The following is a 21,770-nucleotide window of genomic DNA, read 5'->3' as shown; positions in this document are numbered from 1 at the left end:
TTGCATGCATGTATTTCTGTGCACACATGCACGTGTAGGTGCATGTGGGTTTGTGCACACGTGTATGTGCGTTTTTGTGCATGCAGGCGTATTTTTGTGCACGCGTGTGGTGTAGCGCACGAAACGCGTTCTTGTGCATGCAGTCGTGTTTGCGCGTGGATAGCTGCGCACACGCAGCTTTGCGTGTGTGTGGTTTTGGGCACGCACCTGTGTATTTTTGCACGTGCATTTTTGCGTATGCATCACTGCAGCAAGACAGAGAACCGTATAACCCCGCTCAGCGCTTCCCCCCCCCCCCCCCCGGGGTTTAACCATTTTAATTCTAATTGCCTGTGCCATACCAGCACCGAGCGTCGCCCAGAGAGTGAAAAAAACCAAAAACCCCCTTCCCGTTTAAAACAAAGCTCCAGCCCTCGCACCCAGCAAGAGGGAGGCCGGGAGGAAGCCGCGGCCCTTTTTTATTTCAAATGCAGAAGGCACTTGCGGGGATGGGGAGCGGGATTTGGGGAGGAGGAACAACGTCGGGCGCCGGGGCCGCTTCAGGGCACCATGTGCCACCATTTGAAGGCAAAGGGCTTGCGGCGGACGTTGGTGCCGCAGTGGACCTCTCCGGAGAGGACGTGGTAGGAGAAGTAGTCGTCGATGAAGGTGCAGGTGAGGCCCAGGGGCTCCAGCAGCGCCCGCACCCGCTGCTCCAGGCAGCACTGCCCACCCACCAGTGGTCCGAAGGGCTTGGGGATGCCCAGGTGCCTGCCCAGCACCAGCATGTTCACCTGCAGCCGGGGGTGCGGGGGAGCGCAAATCTCAGCCCAAATTGCCCGCCCCGGGGGGGGTCGGGGCAGGGGGAGGGTGCTGGGTGTTACCATGTCGGGGAAGAAGGCTTCGGCGCCGGTGGCCACGTCGCCGCGGAAGAGCTGGGGGATGTCGAGGACGTCGGGCTCGGCCAGCCCCAGCGCCCGCTTCAGGATGTCCCTGTTCCAGCTGATGCAGCTCTGATGGGGGGGGCAGCGGCGGACCCGGGGGGGGGACACGGAGAGAGGGATGAGCGGACAGAGGGAGGGACAGGGAGGGATGGAGGGGTGGGTGGATGGACGGAGGGACAAAGGGAGGGAGGGAGGGAGGGACAGAGGGAGGGAGGGGTGGAGGGAGGCATGGATGGACGGAGAGAGGGATGGATGGGTGGATGGACAGAGGGACAAAGGGAGGGAGGGAGGGGGAGAGAGAGGGATGAGTGGACAGGTGGAGGGACAAACGGATGGACAGAGGGATGGAGGGGGGGAGGCATGGATGGACAGAGGGATAGATGGAGGGACAGAGGGATGAGTAGATGGAGGGACAAAGGGATGGACAGAGGGATGGAGGGGTGGATGGACGGAGGGACAAAGGAATGGGTGGACAGATGGAGGGACAAAGGGAGGGAGTGAGGGAGGGAGAGACAGAGGGATGAGTGGACAGATGGAGGGACAAACGGATGGACAGAGAGATGGAGGGGGGGAGGGAGGCATGGATGGACAGAGGAAGAGAGGGATGGATGGGTGGATGGACAGAGGGACAAAAGGATGGGTGGACAGAGGGAAGGACAGAGGGAGGAACAGAGGGAGGGAGGGATGGGTGGATGGACAGAGGGATGGAGGGATGGGTGGTGGGATGGAAAGATGGACAGAGGGGTGGGTAGACAGACAGAGGGACAAAGGGATGGAGAGAAGGATGGACGGATGGACAGAGGGATGGACAGAGGGATGGACAGAGGGAGGAATGGGTGGAGGGGTGGAGGGACAGAGGGGCGGAGGGATGGGTAGATGGATGGAGGACAAAGGGATGGAGAGAGGGGTGGGTGGACCGGTGGAGGGAGGAATGGGCGGCTGGACGGACAGAGGGACAAAGGGATGGGCAGATGGATGGAGGGACAGAGGGATGGGTGGAGGGCTGGACAGGGGGGTGGAGGGACAGAGGGATGGGTGGAGGGCTGGACAGGGGGGTGGAGGGACAGAGGGACAGGGCGGGCTTGAAAAGAGCCCCCTGCTCCTCTTCCTCACCTGGACGTAATTATTGAATTTCCGGAGGCCTTCGTTAGCCAGAATCTCGTTTATCGTTGGCTTGGGCACCTCCTGCAGTCCTGCAGCACAAATAACCGGGCAGGAATTCTTCCCCCAACACGTCTGGGACGAGACTCCCGGGCCTGAGCCAGGAGCTCCCCCATTTCAGGGATCACCGGCAGCGAGCTCCATCCCCACCCGGGAAATCAAATCTACGCAGCTTTTTAATTAATTCTGCTGATTTCTGCCCCCCGTCCCTGCTGCCGGCAGCACCCTCCAGCCATTAGCTGGGTTTTGGGGTGCTGTGCGTTCACCCACCCCATTGCATTTTGCAGGGAAAAGGGAAACTGAACCCATCGAGCCCTTTTCTCATCCTCCCGCCTACCCTGGAACATCGCCGCCTCGCCGAACCCCTCCTCTTGCTTCTCCTTGAGCAGCTGGTAGCAGGCGCTGGGGCTGGCCAGGAGCAGCCGAAAACCCTGGGGAGGGAGAAAGGGATGATTTTGGGGGGGGTATAAAGGTTGCACCCCACTTTTTTCCCCCCCATGGGACTCGTTACCTTCCGATCGGGCGCGGGGACGAAGCTGAGAAACTCATCTACGTGGCCGACGTGGAGCCAGTCGGAGAACAGCTCCACCGGCGCCTGCACTTGTTGGGCGACGAGAAAATCCTTGACGGCTTTCGCCATCCGTCGGCCGCCAAATCTGGGAGGGGCACAAAGGGGGGGCGCTGCCATTTTGGGGTGCCTAAGGGCATGCTCTGCTTGCAACCAACCTCAAACGGTGCATAAAAATCCTTTTTTGGGGTTTTTTTTTTTTTTCCTGATGCTCTGATCCCTCCATCCCGTATCTCACCTGGGGAAGCTGCTGCCGATCAGGATACGGCCCAAGGGGTATTCCTTGCCCCGCACCGTCACGGGGGGGCTCACCTCCAAATTACCAAAGGAATCGAGGCTGGAAGCACCCTCCGGCGCTTGCCGGGCCACGTAGCCAAAATCGGGGCCCTGGATAGGGAAAAAAAAGGTGATAATGGTTAAAAAATAAAGGCAATAACGGTTAAAAAAAAGGTGTAAGCACCCAAAACGCAGCACTCCCAAATCATCCTCCGTGCTGGCCCTTCCCTTCCCAAAAATGCAAGAAAAAAATTGATTTTTTTTCTTTTTTTTAATGGGTTTTCAAAGTTTTACGCCTTGCTGGGGAAGGGAAGAGGAAGGGGTCGGGTACCAGGATGCTCTTGACGGGGAAATCCTTCAGCCCCCGGTCGCGGGGGGAGTCAAAGACGACGGGGAAGGTCTTGTGGGGGGCTTGCACGTAGCCAAATTCAACCTCGTCCTGGAGAAGGGATGGAGAAGGTGAGGGGGAAGCCCCCCCTGGAGCTGCTGCAGCGAGGACGGGGCTGGGCATCATCCTGCGCCCACCTGGATCCAGCGGTCCTGGCGGTTCTCCGGCAGCGGGCAGACGGTGAGCGGGCACTTGGCTGTCTCGGCCATGGCACCCACGGCCGCCACGAAATCCTCGTTGTCATCCACGCTGGGAAGAAAAATGGGATGCGGAGGCTGATCCAGCACCGGGCAGGATGCGGCCGCTCACCCAGCACCCACCTGCAGACAAAGACCTCCAGCGGTGCCGCCGTGTTGGGGGTCATGATCCACGGAGCCACGCGGAAAACCACCGTGTCGGTAAAAATCGGCGTCTCCAGCAAACCCTGGGATGGCGGGGGGAGGGGGACACACAGCGTTTGGGCTCCGCTGCCCCCCGTTACGGCTCACCCCGACCCCCCCAAGGCCGGTACCTTCTCGGGGCTCTCCAGCAGCGTGACGTGGAAAGCCACCAGCCCCGAAAAGCCGACGTCGGGGAAGGCGAGCCCCTCCACGTAGAAGACGCTCTCCTCCTGATGCCGGCTGGGTTTGACGGCGTAGACGAGCTTCGAGCCCCCCAGCACGTGTTTGTACTCCTCCAGCGCGACGCTGTCTGCGGGTGCGAGCACCGTGCAACCCCCTTAAACACCCGACCCCTTTTCTGCACCGTTTCAGCTCCATTTTTTTGCTAAAACCTCGTAAAAAAGGCGTATTTGATCCCGTGGAGCGTGCACGGGGGGGAGCAAAATCACCCGGTGCCTCAGATAAAAGCCATGGGAGGGAGGTTGGATGCTGCAGAAGAGACGCTCGCTCTGCTGCGAGCGTTTTGCTTGAACCCCGATAATTTAGGGTATCTGTCCCCCCCCCCACCCCAAGCCCCGGCGTCGGGCACTCACTGCCGCCGTAGAAAACGCCGACTTTATCGGCGTCGCCGAAGTCCACGTGGAGGAGGAGGCGGTGGCCGGCGAAGATGGTGCGGGGACCTCGGGTCCGCAACACCATCTGCGACATGTCCTTCAGGTCTGGGGTGGAAAAGGGGTGTAAGAAAGGGAAATCTGGGGGAAAAACATAGGAAAATGGGGGTTTTTTTGTAGGGGATGTGCCGGTACCAGCGTAGGAGCGGATGGCGGTGTCGCGGTTATCCGGCATCTCGGCTTTGGGGTCGTCGCGGTCGCAGTTCACCAGCAGGATGGCCCCGTGCCCGTCGGGACCCCACGTCCACGTTGCCTGGAGGGGGTGGGAGGGGAGTAAAACGGGGCTGGGGACCACCAGCCATCGCCCCCCCATCCCACGGTGGTCCCCCCTCTTCATACCTTATCCAGCAGCGTCCTGTTCACCGCCCCGCTGCGGCTGGTGTCGGCGTCCAGCGAGACGTCTGCGGGGACAGGGATGCTGGGGGGGGAGCACCCTCACCAGCGCCACGGTTTGGGGGTGTCCCCCCCCACTTACCCACACAGGTGAGGTACAGCATGGCTCTGCCCACAGGCACCCCGCCGGTCTCCCCGAAATAAGAAATCCTGACCTGCAACAAGGCGCGGGTGCTCAGCGCCGTGCAAAGAAGGGCCGGATCCTGCTGGCGCACCAGCACCCACCTTTTCATCGCCCACGTCCTTGCTGAGAGCATCCATGGCCAGCAGCACCTCGGCACCGGCGGCCAGGGGCCAGCGGGACACGCTGGAGGGCAACTTGACGCTCTGCGTCTCGTGCACCACGTAGAGCTTCACGCCCGGCGTCCCCTGCACGTGGAAGGCGACGGCATCTTTGGGTGCGGATCTGGGGTGGGGGGAAAGCCCGGTGAGAGCCCCAGGTGGGGGGCGTTGCTGGAATAATATCGTGTGCAGCCATCCGCAGGTGACGCAAATCCTGCCACGCGCAAGAGATCTTGCAAAGTGCAATAAATCCTGCAATATGCAATTGCAACAAGTCCTGCAAAATGCAATTGATCCTGCAAAATGCAATTGCAACAAGTCCTGCAAAATGCAACACATCGGGCAATATGCAATTGCAACCGGTCCTTCAATACGCAACACATCCTGCAGTATGCAATTACAATAAATCTGGCAAAATGCAATGAATCCTGCAAAATACAATTGCAACAAGTTCTGCAAAATGCAACACATCGGGCAATATGCAATTGCAACTAGTCCTTCAATATGCAACAAATCCTGCAATATGCAATTGCAATAAATCCTGCAACACGCAACGAATCCTGCAAAAGGCAATTGCAACAAGCCCTTCAATACGCAATAAATCCTGCAAAACGTGATTACAACAAATCCTGCAAAAGGCGATTACAACAAATCCTGCCAGAGGCAACAAATCCTGCAAAAGGCAATGGCAAGAAATCCCACAACATTAATTACAATAAAGCCTGCAATATGCGCCAAATTTTTGCAATATTCAATTGCATCAAATGAGGCAAAATGCAACAAGTCCTGCAATATGAAATTGCAACAAATCCCATTATATTAATGGCAATAAACCTTGCAACATGCACCAAATTTTGCAATATTAAATTGCAATGAACCCTGAAAAATGCAACAAATCCTGCAAAAAAAAATCCCCTGCAACACACAACTAATCCTGCCAAATGCAATTGCAACAAATCCTGCGATATTCCATCGCAGCAAAACTCCGGAGCTGTTTGGGGGGGTGTTTTGGCAAGGGGCTGCCCAAATATTTGCATTTCACCCCGCGGCAGCGCCGGCGGTGAGCCCTGAGCGGCTGCATCCCCTTAAGAGCGAAGCAAAGCTGCGACAATCGATCGGGCAGGCTGCAGCTCGCTTCGCTCCGCCCCGGTGCAAGAGGCCACGGGCGATGGGCCAAGGAGCACAAATCCTGACCCTCGAGGAGGGAGGCACGGACCCGTCCCCAGAGTGGAGGGGAAACCCCCCCCTGGAGCCAGCGGGAGAGGACGGGATGATGGGATGGCGCGTGGCTTTGGATGCGTTAAATAAAATTAAGAAGAACAACTAAGCTGCTGCTTGAACTGGGCTTTAAGGAAGCGAAAAGCAAAACCCGCTGCTGAAAAGCACTTGAACTTGGGCTGGGGCCAACGAGGCAGCTAAAGCACCCATGACGCCCCGGCCAGCAGCACCGCGGTGGTTTCACTCGCCGCATTCCCCCGAAACAGGGAAATATTTCCATTTTGCTAAAGGACGCAGCAGCCCCTGGCCAGGATGTGAACCCCAGCCCGGGGCATCGCTTAAAGCTCCCAGGGGGGCTTTTTCCACCCAAAAACCTGCAAAATCCCCCTCGGAGGGGTCACCGCCTGGCAGCTGCATCGTGATTTGGAGCATCCCCTTCCTCCCGCAGCCCCTGGGAAACCCACCCCAAGCAGCAGCATCGCCCCCACCCCACCCCAAGCTATTTTTATCGGTTTGATTAACGGGATAAAAGCAAAAAAAAAAAAAAAAAAAGCCGATTTTATTTTTTCCCCCAGCGTCGTAGCCGCTTACCCGCAGACATCCAGGGAGAGCTCGGTGCCCAGCACGCAGACGGTGCTGGTGGGACGCTGGGTGGAGAGCTGGACGCGGCGCTGCTGGGCCATGCCGGCGGGCCCCCGGGGCACCCTTGGGTGCTGCGATGGGTGGCACGAGGGGATTTATAAAGCCTGGCTGCTGGGAGGGGATTAACCAAAGCTCGGCTTAATCCCACCTCCGGGTTCTCAGCCTCCAGGCTGGGTGTGCACGGTGCCCGGCCGTGCTTCCCGGCGACGAAGCATGAATCAGTGGTGGGGGGAAAAGCACCCCAGGACACCCACGAAGGGTTTTTTTTTTCTTTTTAAGAAGCTCGGGGGTGTTTTTTTTTCTCCTCTTAGCACAAAGAGACACTGATGTGACCGGCCACCCTTAAACCCACGCCATAAAATATTCAGCGTGACACCGGAGCCAAGCTGGGGACGTGCCAGTGCCGGGCTCGGAGGGGGTTTATTTCTCCTCCCAAAGGTTTTTATTTGTCCAGCTGGAAAAATTGGCTCTAATTCTTATTTTGGGGGGGGGTGAATGTGCAAGCTGGGTGCTTGCCCCATCGCCTGGGTGGTGCATGGGTCAGGGGGTTGGTATGTCACCTGCGGTGGGGACAGCAGACCCCGCCGCGGCTTGAATCGTCTTTGTTTTAATTAAATCCTCGTCTTGGCGTGGGAGAGCCCTTTGCCGATGCAGCTGTCCCCCCACCAACTCCCTGCAGGGTCATGCGCCGCTGGAATTTAATATCGCTCCTTGGGGCTCAGGAAACTCAGCAGAGCCATAACCGCAGGGAAAGGGCGGTTTCTGGGGTTAGAAATCATCTTTTTGGTAAAAAAAAAGGGGTGCCAAGCAGGATGCATGCTCCTTTATGGGAGCATCCTCCCCCAATTCTCCAGCACTGCTTGTAAACACGGCGTCGCAGCAGTTTGTACTGGAGGCGTAGCTACGCTTTTACACCTCAAAAAGTATTCGCTAGAAAAGCAAATTGCCCCCCAAAAAGTGGTTTTAGCCCCATAATAGCTCCCGGGGTTGCACAGGGCTAAGCGATGCCTGGGGCAGGGACTGGTTTCGGTTCCTGCTGGGTGAGGGCAGCGCAGGCAGGAGAGACCGGCAGGGGTGGCAGGTCGGTACAGGGAAATGCCGTGCATTGTTTGCAATGAAAAAGGGCAGCCAGGGCAGCTGCAAGGGGAAAAGGAAATTTTTTCATTGGGGAAGGTGTAAAATGATTTGCATGAGGACAGGGCTCCGCCTCCACACCGTGCCGGGGCAAAGAGGTGGGTTTTTGGTGATATAGGGAATTTGAGGGGGGGATTATTAGCTACAAACCTGGGATAAGGGACTATAAAGACACTTTAGCGGTGGAATGGGGCCTCAAACCTCCAAAGCAGCCTCCTTGCCTGCTGACTTGCATGCAGCACGCTCCCGAAGAGGCTCCGTGTCTATCCTCCACCCACCACAGTTGTCCCCATCCCATAAAACCACCATTCCCGTAAGAAACCCACGTGCTTAAAAAGAAGTTTTCAAACAACATTTTCAACCCAACAGCCGAGCAAGAAAGGACGGGAGATGGGGAAGAGCTGCGCCCTCAGTGTTAATGCAGCTTTATTGGCAAAACCCTTTATTTTGATGCATCTTCTGATGCACCAAATGCACCTTCATCCTCCGGTTGCAGGACCCGAGCCCATCCCCGGGTGCCTCAGGGCACCATGTGCCACCATTTGAAGGCAAAGGGCTTGCGGCGGACGTTGGTGCCGCAGTGGACCTCTCCGGAGAGGACGTGGTAGGAGAAGTAGTCGTCGATGAAGGTGCAGGTGAGGCCCAGGGGCTCCAGCAGCGCCCGCACCCGCTCCTCCAGGCAGCACTGCCCACCCACCAGTGGTCCGAAGGGCTTGGGGATGCCCAGGTGCCTGCCCAGCACCAGCATGTTCACCTGCAGCCGGACCAAAAATGAGTGTTTTCAACCCAAAAGGTGTGTTTGTATCAGGTGTGGATGGAAAAAGAGGGGGGAGGGCGTGCCGGAGGTCTCACCATGTCCGGGAAGAGGGCATCTGCGTAGGAGCCTGACAGGATGAAGAGCTGGGGGATATCGATGATGTCCTGCTCGCTCAGGCCCAGCTCCTGCTTCAGGAGGTTGCGGTTCCAGTCGATGCAGCGCTGCAGAGAGGGGGGACCTGGAATTGCCACCCCAGGCCATCCCAGCCCCCCAGATCCCATGCATGGACCCCTGTGTGCCCCGTTGCATCCTGCCCAGATCCTCAGCCACTCCATTGTATCTCATCCCATCCCATCCCTCTGAGCAACCTCCTGAACCCATCCCCAGCCCAAGCAACCTCTTTCCTTTGGTTTTGACACCTCTGCAGTGATCTCCCAGCGGGACAATGGGCTGGGGTGACCCAGCACCCAAGGGTGCCTGGCTCCTTCATGGCTGCTCTTCTTGCCCGCCTGCATGGTGCAACTCATGCCACGGTTTCTTGCTCTTCCCCAGGATCTCTAAAAATGCTCCCCGCAGCCAGAAATCACCCGGCAGCAACGCGCAAGCGAGGAGAGCGAATCCGCCCAAATCCATGGGTGCGAAGACCCACCTGCACGTGCTTGTTGTCATTCCTCAGCGACTCATCCGCCAGGATCTCGTCAATGCTTCTCCTCTCAGTGCCCTTCAGCCCTGCGCGGGGACCGGAGCAGAGCGGTAAGGGACACCGGCAAGGGATGCCGGTGGTCCCCACCATGCCGCAGGGATGCCCTCGCCCGCTCCCTTACCGACGAGCTGCGCGGCTTCACCGTGGCCCTGCCTCTGCTTCTCCTTGAAGAGCTTGTAGCAGGCATTGGGGCTGGCCAGGAGGAGCCGGAAACCCTGCGGGAGAGAGCTCAGGGGTTCAGGCTTTGCGGTTGGTGGGGTATCTTATCCCACCGACCTGCCAAGAGACACCACGCTGACTCCAAACCCGGCCCCAGCCGTTGCAGGCTGCATGGGATGCCACCATGGTACGGGATGCCACGCGGGGACTCGCCATTTTCCAGGAAGCCACCCCAAAAGAAGGTGCATCACCCAGCCCCCGCGGGGAGGACGAGCAATTGCAAAAAGGGGTTTTTTTTGCATTTGCAGAAGACGCCCCGTGCAGGAGCGGAGATGGCTCCAGGGACCGGTACCTTCCTATCGTAAGCAGGGACGAAGGTGAGGAATTCATCCACGTGGCCCACGCTCAGCCACTCCGAGTAAATCTCCACCGGCGCCTGCACTTTCTGGGCGTAAAGAAAATCCCTGACTGCCTTGGACATCCGCCGGCCGGAGGCCCTGGGGAGCAGAGGCAGGAGGAGAAAGGGGGCGGCCATCACACCCCTCCGCAAGATTTACCCCCATCCTTCCCCCAGACGTCAGGCCAAGGGGAGAAGACACATCTGCACATCCCATTTTAATGGGAAACACTGGGAAGAGGCTGGAAATAGTCTGGGCAATATATATTTGTATTATATATATTAATATATACAAATATATATTAATATAGCTACATGATATACTAATATATAGTATATTCATATATTCAATATATATTACTACATCTATATTGTATATGAATATATTACTATATCTACATTATATATTAATATATCTGTATTACATATAATACATATCTATATTATATATTAATATATCTATATTGTATATATTTATATACATCTAGGCCATACATATCTATAGGCATCTGTGCATTACATCCCCCGTTCTGCTCAGGCACCCTTGGGTTTAATTTCCCCCATCCCTGCGAATCTTAAATCGCTCCTTACGCAGCGCTTTGCGTGGGGGTGAAGTTTTCTTAGACAGACAGCAGCAGGCTGGGAAAACATTAATTAAACTTCTTGTAATAAGGGATAATTACGGTCCCGGCGAGGCTGGGAAAATGCCATTTACCCGCCGCTGTAACCGAAGCAAGCCCCCTGACTTGCAGCAGGGCTGGGGTTGGAGCATCCCGTTTGTTATCCCGGATCAAACCCCATCTGGATTCGTCCCCGTTGTTATTTTTCCAGGAAAATAACCTCCTTTGTGGAGGATTTTGCAGGGCGCTGTTGTTCCCGCGGGGCTGCCTAGCACTGCCTGCCCAGAGCGAAACAATTTCCAGTTATTCAGGATTTCACCCTTTCCTGGATTCCCCTGCTTTTCCTTTTAATAGAGGGAAAAAAAAAAATAAGCCTGGATGCTCACAGTGCGGAGCAAAAGCACCAGCGGTTCGGGAGGGGGCAAGGATCAGAGCGGGATTTTGTAGGGGAGGAAGGAATAGTGATGCAGTTTGCACATTAAACCTGGGATTTGATGGGAATTGGCCCCAAATTCCCATTTTGATGGGAACCGGCCCCAGATTTCCACTTCGAAGAGTGCAACCCTTTCCCATGCAAGGGTTTTCAGAGCTTCCCTGCGTCCTGGAGGGAGGGTTCAAGCCCCCCTGCATCTCACCAAGGCAGGGGGCTGCCGATCAGGATCCGGCCCAGGGGATACTCCTTCCCTCGCACTGTCACCGGAGGGCTGACATCCAGGTTGCCGAAGGAGTCGAGGCTGGTGACCTCTTTCCCAGGGGACTCGCGGGTCACGTAGCCGAAATCAGGGCCCTGGGGAAGAGGGGGATGATGACGGAGACCCCCCTGACGGCAGATTTCGGGGGAAGAAAGGGGGGTTGGCAACGCAACGACGCACCAGGATCTTTTTAAAAGCAAAATCCTTCAAGCCTCTGTTCCTGGGCGAGTCGAAGACGACGGGGAAGGCCTTGTGCGGCGCTTGCACATAGCCGAACTCCAGCTCGTCCTGTTGCGGGAAGAAGAGGAAGGGGAGGAAGGGGAGGAAGGGGAGGAAGGGGAGGAAGGCTCCTGGCAGGGTGATAGCTATCTCGGCAAGGCGTGCAGTGAGGGTGGAGCAGGAAACGGGGCAAACCTGGCAAAGCCCGGCTGTTGCCCTTAACCCCAAGGGAGGCAGCTGCTTTGCTGTCCGGGGGGGTGACACCCCACCCGGCACCGCGGCGCCTGGCACGGGTCACCCCCGGGAAAGCAACACGCGGCCACAACGGGCAGGGAAGCGAGGCAGGGACGGCAGGGCTTGGGCACGCTGCGGGAAGCACACGGCATGTCCAGCCGGCACACACCGTGTGCTCCTGGCGATGCGCTGTGGGGTCCCTTTTGCAATGGGGTCCCTCTTACAATGTGCCATGGGGTCTGTCTTACGACGGGGTCCCCTTTTGCAACCGGGTACCTCTTGCAATGCCCCACAGGATCCCTCTTGCAATGGGATCGCTCTTGCGACTTCCCATGGGGTCCCTCTTGCAATAGCATCCCTCTTGTGACGTCCCGTGGGGTCCCTCCTGCAGTGGGGTCCCTCTTGAAATGCCCCCACTGGGTCCCTGGACGACATCCCTGCCTGTGCTGGTTGCCACCACCAGCAGCATTTCCCCGTGCTTTAGCTCACAGTTGCCTGGTTCACCTCTTAGCATCTACGTGCTTCCCTGAGCAACGCAGCTGATCCCTCCCAAGGGTGCCAGCAGCAGAGGTGACACCCTACATGCCCCAGGAGCCTGTAAAGAACCAGGAGAGCTGCATATTACAAGCATGGATTGATGACCTGGATCCAGCGGTCACTGCGGGTTTCCACCTCCGAGCAGATGGTCAGCTTGCAGTTGGCTTTCTTCAGCAGGACCCGCAGCCCTTCCAGAAAGACTTCGTTGGAGTCTGAGCTCCCCTGGATGCTGGAGGGAGAGGAAGGAGCGAAAACTGCAAGGGGGGATCACGAGAAGCCCACCCCAACCCCGACCGTGCAGCCCATTCCTCATTCCTAAATGCACTGGGTAATAGTCCTGAGTGAGGTTAGCTCCTGGAGGGGGTCCTCCAGCTTTCTTCTTGGAGTTGCAATGAGTGCAGCCGTGCCAGCAGGGTCCCTACCCAAATATTAGGCTCAGTATAGCATGCATAAAGCCTGGCTCACCCCATAGCTGCTATGCAGCAAGGAAGGGTCAAAAGAGCCTCCTTGGAGAATCCCCCAAGGTAGGAGAGCAATGGAGTGACTTCCCTCCTACCTGCAGACAAAAACCTCCATAGGCTGCTGGGTGTTGGGCGTCATTATCCAGGGCGCCACGCGGAAAACCACTGTGTCCGTGAAAATCGGGGTGCCCGGTGAATTCTGCGAGGGGCGAAAACGCCAGAGAGCAGTGGTTAAAAACCCCACTGTTGGGAGACTTTGCAGGGAATGGGGCAAACCCCACGTACCTTATGGGGGACCTCCAGCAAGCTGGCGCTCAAGGAAACCAACCCGGAGAAGCCCACATCAGGGAAAGCCAACCCTTCAACGTAGAAGGTGTTTTCTCCACCACCGGCATGGTCCAGCACATAGGAGAGCTTGTCCGGCCCCAACACGGGTTTGTAGTGGGGGTGTGAGTCATTCCCTGGAGAAACACCTAAATACCCAACCCAAGACAGGGTGACCAACCTGTCCACTGGGCTGGAAGGAGGCACCAGCAAGGAGGTGGTTGATGCCAGTGTGGTTTGCAGAGGAGCGGGTGTGCCTCCTCTTCTCTGGGGAACACACTTGATCTTCCTCATACAAAGAGGACTCTATACCCTCAGGTCCAACCCTTTCAAGGTGCATGGCTCGAGTTAAGCATCTAATGATATACTTGGGTTCCCTGACCTGATTTTCGGCGGGGAGCTGCTGGGGATCCAGCTGCCAGGGCATTCAAAGGCAAAACGCGCTGCCCAACAAGATGGGCTGCTTTGGTGGTTGGGTCCTCGCCCGCGCCGAAAATGTGCCGGGAGCCACGTGAGGGTTATCTACCCCGTGGGAATGTCAAAGTTTCAGCAACCCCGCTGAGAAAAGCCTTTTTTTATCCTTTTTCCCTGCATTTTTTCCGTATAACCCCATCTTCTACAACAGCAGAAGAGCTTTGGGGATAAACGAGTGTTTCCAACAATCGAAGGTGCCCAGCCCTTAGCCTTGGTGAACAAAAAAATTAGGGTTCGCCCACCTCGGGGTCATGCACGGGTATCTGGGAAGGAAGGAAGAAATACTTACGGATAGCATGGAAAACCCGTACTTTATCCGCGTCCATCTCGGGGACGTGCAGGACCACCTGGTACTCGGCAAAGATAGCGCTGGGACCTTGAGTCCGCAGCAGCATGACGGACATGTCCTGAAGGTCTACGGGGGAGGATGGGGGGAGATGGAGAGAGGGGACATGGAGAGAGGAGATGGAGGTGTTGCAAGTGGGAAACACCTCAGTGAGACCTTTTGGGTCCCCTCACGCTGCAAACGACACCCTACCTGCAGTGGTCCGTATGTCCACCTGACTGCTGTCCGTCCCCCCCGCCCCGGGGCTGTCCCGGTCGCAGTTGACCAGCAGCACAGCACCTTGCCCATCCGGACCCCACGTCCACTTGTCCTGGAGGAGAAGCACCGAAAGGGGATGGGAGCAAGATTTCCCCCATCCCAGCCTCCTCCCAGACTGGGGAAAACCCCACAGCCATGACCGTGCTCAGAGGACATCCCACAACACGCAGTCAAGGCTGGTGGGGAGACAGCAGCGATGCTTTCAAGCCAATAAATTTTCTAACCTTAGCTACTAGCAGGGCCAGCAAAGACTATTTCAAACAGATCTTATCTTCTAACAAGCCAGACAGTATCTGCCAGGCCTCATCTGGACAACACTACACCGTTTCTAGAAATGCATCTCATCTTGATGTACAATTTGTGCTGCTGATTGGGCTGCAGCTAATTACCCGGGTGTAAGTGTTTGGGCATATGCAGATTTGTTGCCAAAGGGGTAAATCTCTTGCTGTTTGCTAAACTTGCAGCTGACTTGCAGCTGACTCATTTAGTGGCATGTTTCAAGTCCAAAAAGGAAAAAAAAAAAAAAGGAAAAAAAAAAAAAAGCAGAGTGTTTTCTCCTACGTGATCCTCGGGGCTGGACTGGAGAGGTAGGAATAAGAAAATAAAGAATAAGAATATTAGAATAAGAAAAGAAAGTCTTTTCCTCCTCAGTTAGTAGGTTGAGGATTTGCCAGGTTATTTGCCCTAACTCAGACCAGCGACACCACCCAAGTCCCTCTCCCTCCTGGAGATTTTCAGGGAAGAGATTCCAAACAGGTACACCCTGCGTTGACCCTCCATACGTTGCCTACAGCAAAGCTTCTCATTACCTTGTTCTTCCCTTTGCTCTTCACTCTGCCATTACGGCTCAAGTCCACGTCCAGGGATACTTCTGAAACATCAAGAGAGAAGGAAGCCACTGGCAGGGGAATGAGCTCTCGGTGGCATTTTGGGCTCATCCTTGGCACTAGCCATGAGTCATCCAACACCAACCCCACTTTCACATCCCAAAGCTGCTCCAGACCCAACGTCTCCAACAAAATGCCAATACAAAAGCCAACCCGATGGCTTTTTCATGACTTCCCCCCCTTCAGTCTCCAGCTATCTTCTCCCGTCTTGGTTCCCCCAGCAGGGACGTACCCACTTCATGGCATATTTTGTGTTTTCACTGATTTTGTATTCACTGTAGCATTTTTCATGAAGCTGAAACACAGTGGAGGCATAAAATGTTCTCACTGTGGGTGAGTGGGCACCTAAATAATTACTAGGCTTGATGAAATGTTTGAGAAGGACTTTTCCTTACAGAGCTCTTCTTGGCCCAAATCTCTGCCTCTGCTGCAATAAAGCGGAGGTTTACCAGTGACCTCATCTAAACCCTACCTAAATCTGTGTTAAGCTTATCTTAATACAGAAACTCCTCTGAATCGGATATATGGCGTGGGGAAAAAATAGGCACTGAAGCAGAGATTGTCCTTCTCCTTGATGCAGAGAGGAGGACATGGAGAAGCTGGAAATGAAGCTCTAAATCTAAGCAAGTGAAGAGCATTTGTAAACCAAAAACCCTGCGGACAGTGGTGGCCGCACATGGCTCCATCAGAGCCCATCAGTCATGGGTCGTGGGAAACCATCAGCCTCTTCAGGTGCAATTTTGGGAGGCATATGCATGACTTAAGGACACAGGTCTGACTGTCATGTGAACATTTTAGAAAATCCCAAATTTAGGGTAATTAATCCATCCAAGTGGAAGGTTCTGCATCCAGACTGGTTGTCTAGACTCCCTTTGTAGTCAGCAGAGGAAAATAGGCATTTCAAGGGAATGATTCATCTCATCCTAAACTTCTAAAATAGGTCAGACAACTACACTTTGGTGCCTATTCCTCTCCACTAGCTGCAACGGAGGTTGAGGAGGGGGACACCAGCCAAAGTTGGGTGAGATGGTCTCCTTTGAATCTTCTTCCGCCAACGCAATGGTCTTGGCAAGCGGAGAAGGATGCTCGGTGCGTGCGTTGGGTGGGGACACAGCCCAGCCTGTGTCTTTTTTGCACCATATAAGGCAGCATAATAACATTTTAATTATTTCCCTCTTGCTTGTCAGCATCAGTCAACACCCAAACCTTCATTGCACATTGCAGATGGGCAGCCCGCGCCCCCCACTTAACTCCCGTCCCATGAACCCAACTAGATCCTGGCATCAGAAAGGGTTGGCCAGGTTTGAACAAGCGTTGCTGTAATACCTACCTACGCAAGTGAGATACAACCAAGCCACCGAAAGCTCATTGCCTTCCCGTCCGTAGTATGAAATCTTAACCTGCGAAGACATCACCAGATCATGACCTAAGTCCCATGTCCCGTCATGCTGAGTAGGTCTTTCCACTCATTGGGTTGACGAACCAACGCTATACAACAAGCTCTTGGAGGGTTCATCCAAGCCATTCTCCATTAATCATAGTTCAGCCGAACCATTTTTGCCTGCTTCAGCGCAAAAACAGGCACAGAAAAAGCCAAGGTTGGAGTGTTTTTGCTGCTTGGCATGGAGTTTCTGACACCAGCTTTCGTAATCACTGCTATCTCAGATTTAGGGCACAAAATGTGATCTCCTCCTCCTTTTTAATTTCATTTTTCATACATGATAATTTCACAATTCTTTTTGAGTTTTTTCCATGGAAATGAGCCCGATGTCAGCACTACCTAGAAATGCTCAAGCCTGCCCATAATCCTCCCTTCTTTCCTGGAAATTTTGACTTATTTTTCCAGCTTTGTTGCATAAAAAGCAACTAACCTTATTGTCATTGACAGTTCTGCTGACGACATCAATGGTCACTACAACCTCTATATCAGGATCCAGGGGCCAAGTGGAATTAATCATGGGTTTTGTCATGGGGCTGTGGATGATGTGGACCGTAACTGCAGAGGTGGCATGGACATCGAATGACGTGGCACCTTTGGGGGTAGATCTGAAACAGACAGCAGCGTTGGGTTATAGACCAAGTTGTCCCTCCTGTTCTCCTCTGTGGAGCCAAATACTTGAACCTGGAATGAAAATCCAGCCTTAACTGGGTGGAAAGGACTCAGAAACCATCCTTGGGTGATGAAATGAGTCGTCTGAATTTTATATGTATTATCTCTGTGGCGGTGTTGAGCAAGCAGAGCTCCCACTGGAGCTTCGGCACGTCCATACGTGGTTAAGCCTAGATTGCAAATCGCTGAAGTTTGGGCATCCAACCTCCCTCCACAACAGCAAGAAAACACCCAAAATTTCAGCATCCCACAACAAAACCCCGACAAAGAGCCAGGACAATTTTTGATATCAACTATCCAGGAGATGGTTATTGTGGGACCATACCCTGACCCAAGAGATGCCCAAACTGGAGCAGAGCCTGAATCCGAGTGTGGAGAACTTGCACCCCACCTGCATGACATCCCTCACCTTTGAAGTGCTGCCTACCTGCTCATTACAGCCCCAGCACCTCCATCCCAAGGAGCACGAGTGCTCCAACCTGTCTGCTGTCGGGAGCCAGCCTCCCCAGCCGCACGCAAAAAGGGACAGGGTGGTAAATTTTAACAGTGAGAACAAAAAAAAACCACCACGGAGAAGAGATTTATTCCTGGTGTTGCTCTTGGCATGGCATCCCTGGTGCCTGCAGCAGCTTGTAAGGGGAGCTTAAAGCATCATCTCGCTTGACACTCCTCGTACTTAACATCATGCAATGTCGTAAATCCACCCGCACGCTGTTGCACGCTGTGACTTCTCAAATTTGGGTCTATTTGCCCTGATTTTACAGCCCTCACACCTCAGCATTGCCACCGGCTTCTCACTGTGCTCCATTTTCTGCCCCAAAACAGCCCAAACCACAGTCAAAGCTTGATGCATCCATCACTGAGTTCCCCCCAGCCAGTGCTCTCCAGGAACAAAATGATCCCATTTTTTCAGTTGAAAGAGCATCCGCTGTCTGCTTTTTTGGACCTCAAATTTGCTACCAAGGAGCCAAATCAGCCGATTTTGGTCTTGGGCTCCATGTTTAAATGGGATTGAGCTTGCTTTGAGTCCAAATCCAGGAAAAAAAAATTGCAAATAATAGGTTTTATATGTTCCCATCTGGCTGAGAGGAAAAATAATACTTTTTTAGGGCAGCTAAAGCTCAATCCAAAGCCCTTCGGGGGGACGATGGCACATCCTGGCCTGGCTCCAACACACAACCCCAATAATTGCCCCGGATGCAATGCCGACTAGCTTGTCCTGTAGTCTCTGTTATTATAAACGTGATTTATTAAATTATGACAATGTAACAGCAGGGTAAATACAGCCTCGTATCTGGCCAGTAAAGCAATCCCCATATTTAACGCTGGAAAAATCTCTTTTTGTGAAATCGCCCATGCAAACCTGCTGGTGGATTTTTTCTGCCTGAGCCACACATTTTATTCTTTCCCTCATTTTAGCTCTGGCCAAGGTGCTCGTCTTGAATTGCTCTTGCCTAATGTTTTCACAGCCAGAAATAGATCCCGCTCAGCCGGGGTGTGCGCGGGCTTTGCCTGCAAATCATCATGGCTCGGCTACGCTTCGACGCCTCTGGCGTTTGCCACAGCCGACGTCCCTCCTTTGGGCACAGCTCGCCGTGGGAGCCAGCAGGACATGTCCCCCATGCACCAAAAAAGCTTGCCAAATCCTTGGATGAACTCATGATGTGGGCTCAAAATGAGCTCTGATTTTCCCCCTAGCACCCATTTCTCCTCCAAACGAAGAGCAAAAACACCACTGGGCTCTCCCAAAACCCATCAGCCCTACGGAAAACAATGGGGATACCCCGATCCCAAGCCTTACCGGCGCATATCAAGGAAGACCTCGGTACCCAACACGCAGACACCGTAGCTGGCATGGCTGGTGGACATCCGCACGACGTAACGTTGGGGCATGATGTGCCGGGGACGGCGGCCGCATGTGAAGGAAGCTGCTGTCTGGCTTTGTAGGTAAACCAGCACGACTGGATTAAAAGGCAAAGGAATTTAACTCCTCCTTCCCTCGATGACGGGGTTTAGCCAGGGGACCCTGCCGTCTCCACCTCCACCACCCAGCAAGCTGCCGCCCCGCTCGGGGAGATGGAGGCGATAAGGCAGCCCCTGGGGGAGGACGGGCGGCTCCGGGGAGGGGACACGGGGCAGAGGGGCAGGACAGGGTGGGTGACACCCAGTCCTGCCCCAGGATGCTCAGCAGCGAGCTCTTTCGGGGCTCATTCTCAACTTTTTATTCCCTTATAGCTCTATATAAGGACTCCAAAGCTTAATGCATTAAACATTTCAACTCCTCCTATTGTGCAACGTGGTTGTTTAGGGTTATTACAATACACAGTATCATTAAAATAAAGCATTTTCTTTAAAATGACCCAAATTTTCCATCTAGCCTCTCCGCAGGTGACTCATGGCCTCGGCTACCCCATTAGGGCAATGCCCGAATAAAGCCTAACAAAAGGAAATGTTTGTTCAGGTCGGTCCTTCCCATCATAACAGCTCCCGAGGAGCACGACGGGCAGAAACGGGTGCAGGGAAAACTGGTTATTTGGCAGGCAGGGAAGGGGAAAAAAACAAACAACAAAACAACAAGAGGCTTTCGATGGAAATTAAAAGTTCTTCGTGTTTCGCTTGGACCTTGCGTTTCAGGGAAATTGGGGGGTTTTGGGCATGCAGCAAAGCTCCCAGGGGAAACATTCCCATCGCTGGGAGATGTCGTCTACTGGAGATAGCCATCTCTCTCCAGGCCATCCTAGGAGGCTTCACCTGCCCGCGAAGAGGGAAAATGGGTGAGATTAATCCTGCTGAAGCTGAGCAGGAGGTCCCCGCCACGCTCAGGGACAGAGGCGGCAGCTAAGATGAAGGAAAAAGGCAGCACGGGGACGGCGAGCACACCGACAGCCACGTTGCCGCAAGGTTCATCCTCGTAGCAAGGGGGACACGGGGCAGCATGGTCACGTTAGTGATGCAACGGGCAGGAGAGAGCTGGAGCCAGGAGAAACCCAGTTTTGTGAGCGGCAGGACCCCTTGCAAGCCGAAAAGGTCAAAGCAAGCTCGGCGGAGCTAGAAGGACCGGTCCCCACCACTGCACTGAGCTGCACATCCTCAGCCGGAGGAGCAGCGACCTGCGCGCACCTTCCCCTGCAAGATCAAACCAGCTGCTTTAAACATCTCCCAGCCAGCCTACATTAAAGGGCTCCTTCCGACTTTAATTGCAGCAGAGAAAAAAACAACAGCACCGTGTCTCATAGGCGAGCACGGCTTTAATAAGATTGTGGGAGCCTGCCGGGGCAGCCAGGATGCTCAAGTGGGGAATGCTAGCGGCATTTCCAGGCTCTCCAAGGACCTCGCCTTGCTTGAGATTTTAGATAAAATCCCATTTCCCGAAACCCAGCACGAGCCAAGCTCCTGATCTTCATAGACTTGTGAATTTTGTTGGTTGTCAAGCCTTCCCAGGGGAGCACAAGCCTTCACACACCCCTAAAACCCTTCGAGCTGAGGCGAAGCTGAGCTGGCACGGGGGGTGAGGAGCTCATTGCATCCTCCGAGGAAGAGTCTGGCCACAGCAGCATCTCTACCAAAGAGTGCAAGTTGGATTTCCCACTCGCAGCTGCTGGTCGCACTGGTTTGGACTGGGCACGGTGCTGAGCTTGCCGCCTGCTGTGAGTTTAGCATCGCATCCTGCTTGGCTGGTTTGAGCCCTGTGCCGGACAGGGAACATACCTTAATCCCCACGAGGTCAGGCTGGTACAGTCTGTAATCTGGAGGGAGGTGGAGGATGGTGGTTTCAGGCTCCCAGCAAGCGTGAGGGCTTCAGCAGAGGGTTTGAGAGCATGTGCTTCTCAAAACCCACCCAGGATCACACCTATCCAGAAAGGATGGAGACACAGTGCCGAAACCTCATCTTCATTTTGGGTTTGAGTTTTCTTTGGCACGTTTAGTCACGGCACATTTTGAGCCGTGGCAGTCACTGCGGATGCTCGCTCAAGCCCAAAACACCTCGTCTTCATTGGGTGTACCTACACTCATCTCTTCTTCCTCCTCCACCTGCTATTAGCACCGACATGCCCGTGCACAGGGAGAATCACAATTTTAAGTCATCTGGCCCATTCAGAGCTGAGTCTTTCTTCCTAATAACACCTTGTCCTGAGAATTTGCTATTAAGATCCCTGGTACATGATGGATGGGATCCCGCCTCTCCATCAGATTGAGTGAGCTTAGTCAGCCTTGTTTTTTGAGGCTCACTTCATCTTTTTCCCAATTTCAGCCTGTTTCTAGCTATGATGGAGCAAGACCCGACCCCCCAGTGCTCCCCCAAGAACCCCACTAATAGCCCAGACTCCCTCAGGGCGTTTCTTCTCACCCATCCTGCACCACCACTTTGTCAAGGAAAGTTTGATAATCTCCCTAAGACGATAATTACACCTTATTTATTACCCTGCATGCATAATTGCAGGCAGGAACTTTTAAGAGCCATGTCAGCCTAATTACTTGCAATAGGGGAAGGCATCGAACCAGTTATCAAGTCCCGCTCAGGTTTGCATGAGAGTTTATTTTCTTTAGGTGCGTAG

General features: G+C 54.4%; 2 protein-coding genes across 5 annotated transcripts; both read right to left on the bottom strand.

The window, feature by feature from the left end:
• Positions 1–418: 418 nt before the first annotated feature.
• On the bottom strand, positions 419–7,097 carry LOC142092267 (protein-arginine deiminase type-1-like). Of its 4 annotated transcripts, XM_075172078.1 has the most exons (16): positions 6,852–7,097; positions 4,986–5,166; positions 4,843–4,915; positions 4,707–4,768; positions 4,503–4,620; positions 4,290–4,415; positions 3,828–4,006; positions 3,637–3,740; positions 3,454–3,565; positions 3,260–3,367; positions 2,891–3,039; positions 2,596–2,740; positions 2,422–2,515; positions 2,037–2,116; positions 864–992; positions 419–773 (listed from the first exon to the last, which is right to left on the bottom strand). In XM_075172078.1, the coding sequence occupies exons 1-16, from the start codon at positions 6,941–6,943 to the stop codon at positions 540–542; spliced, it is 1,986 nt and encodes a 661-aa protein (XP_075028179.1). In that variant the 5' UTR covers positions 6,944–7,097; the 3' UTR covers positions 419–539. The 4 variants fall into 4 exon arrangements, with proteins under 4 accessions (XP_075028179.1, XP_075028182.1, XP_075028181.1 ...); XM_075172077.1 differs by lacking the exon at positions 6,852–7,097 and having other exon boundaries at positions 423–773; positions 4,986–5,396; XM_075172081.1 differs by lacking the exons at positions 2,037–2,116; positions 2,422–2,515 and having other exon boundaries at positions 864–959.
• Positions 7,098–8,551: 1,454 nt separating this feature from the next.
• Positions 8,552–19,107, bottom strand: LOC142092266 (protein-arginine deiminase type-1-like). Its single transcript, XM_075172076.1, has 16 exons — positions 19,016–19,107; positions 16,976–17,150; positions 16,435–16,504; positions 15,027–15,088; positions 14,152–14,269; positions 13,903–14,028; positions 13,101–13,276; positions 12,911–13,014; positions 12,460–12,583; positions 11,545–11,652; positions 11,308–11,459; positions 10,008–10,152; positions 9,618–9,711; positions 9,443–9,522; positions 8,889–9,014; positions 8,552–8,790 (listed from the first exon to the last, which is right to left on the bottom strand). The coding sequence occupies exons 1-16, from the start codon at positions 19,105–19,107 to the stop codon at positions 8,557–8,559; spliced, it is 1,986 nt and encodes a 661-aa protein (XP_075028177.1). The 3' UTR covers positions 8,552–8,556.
• Positions 19,108–21,770: the final 2,663 nt, after the last annotated feature.

The sequence above is a fragment of the Calonectris borealis genome, chromosome 23 (genome assembly GCF_964195595.1).
Source record: "Calonectris borealis chromosome 23, bCalBor7.hap1.2, whole genome shotgun sequence".
Lineage (NCBI taxonomy): Eukaryota > Metazoa > Chordata > Aves > Procellariiformes > Procellariidae > Calonectris > Calonectris borealis.
The sequence above is the reverse complement of the archived record's forward strand: the minus strand, read 5'-3'. Positions and strand labels throughout refer to the sequence as shown.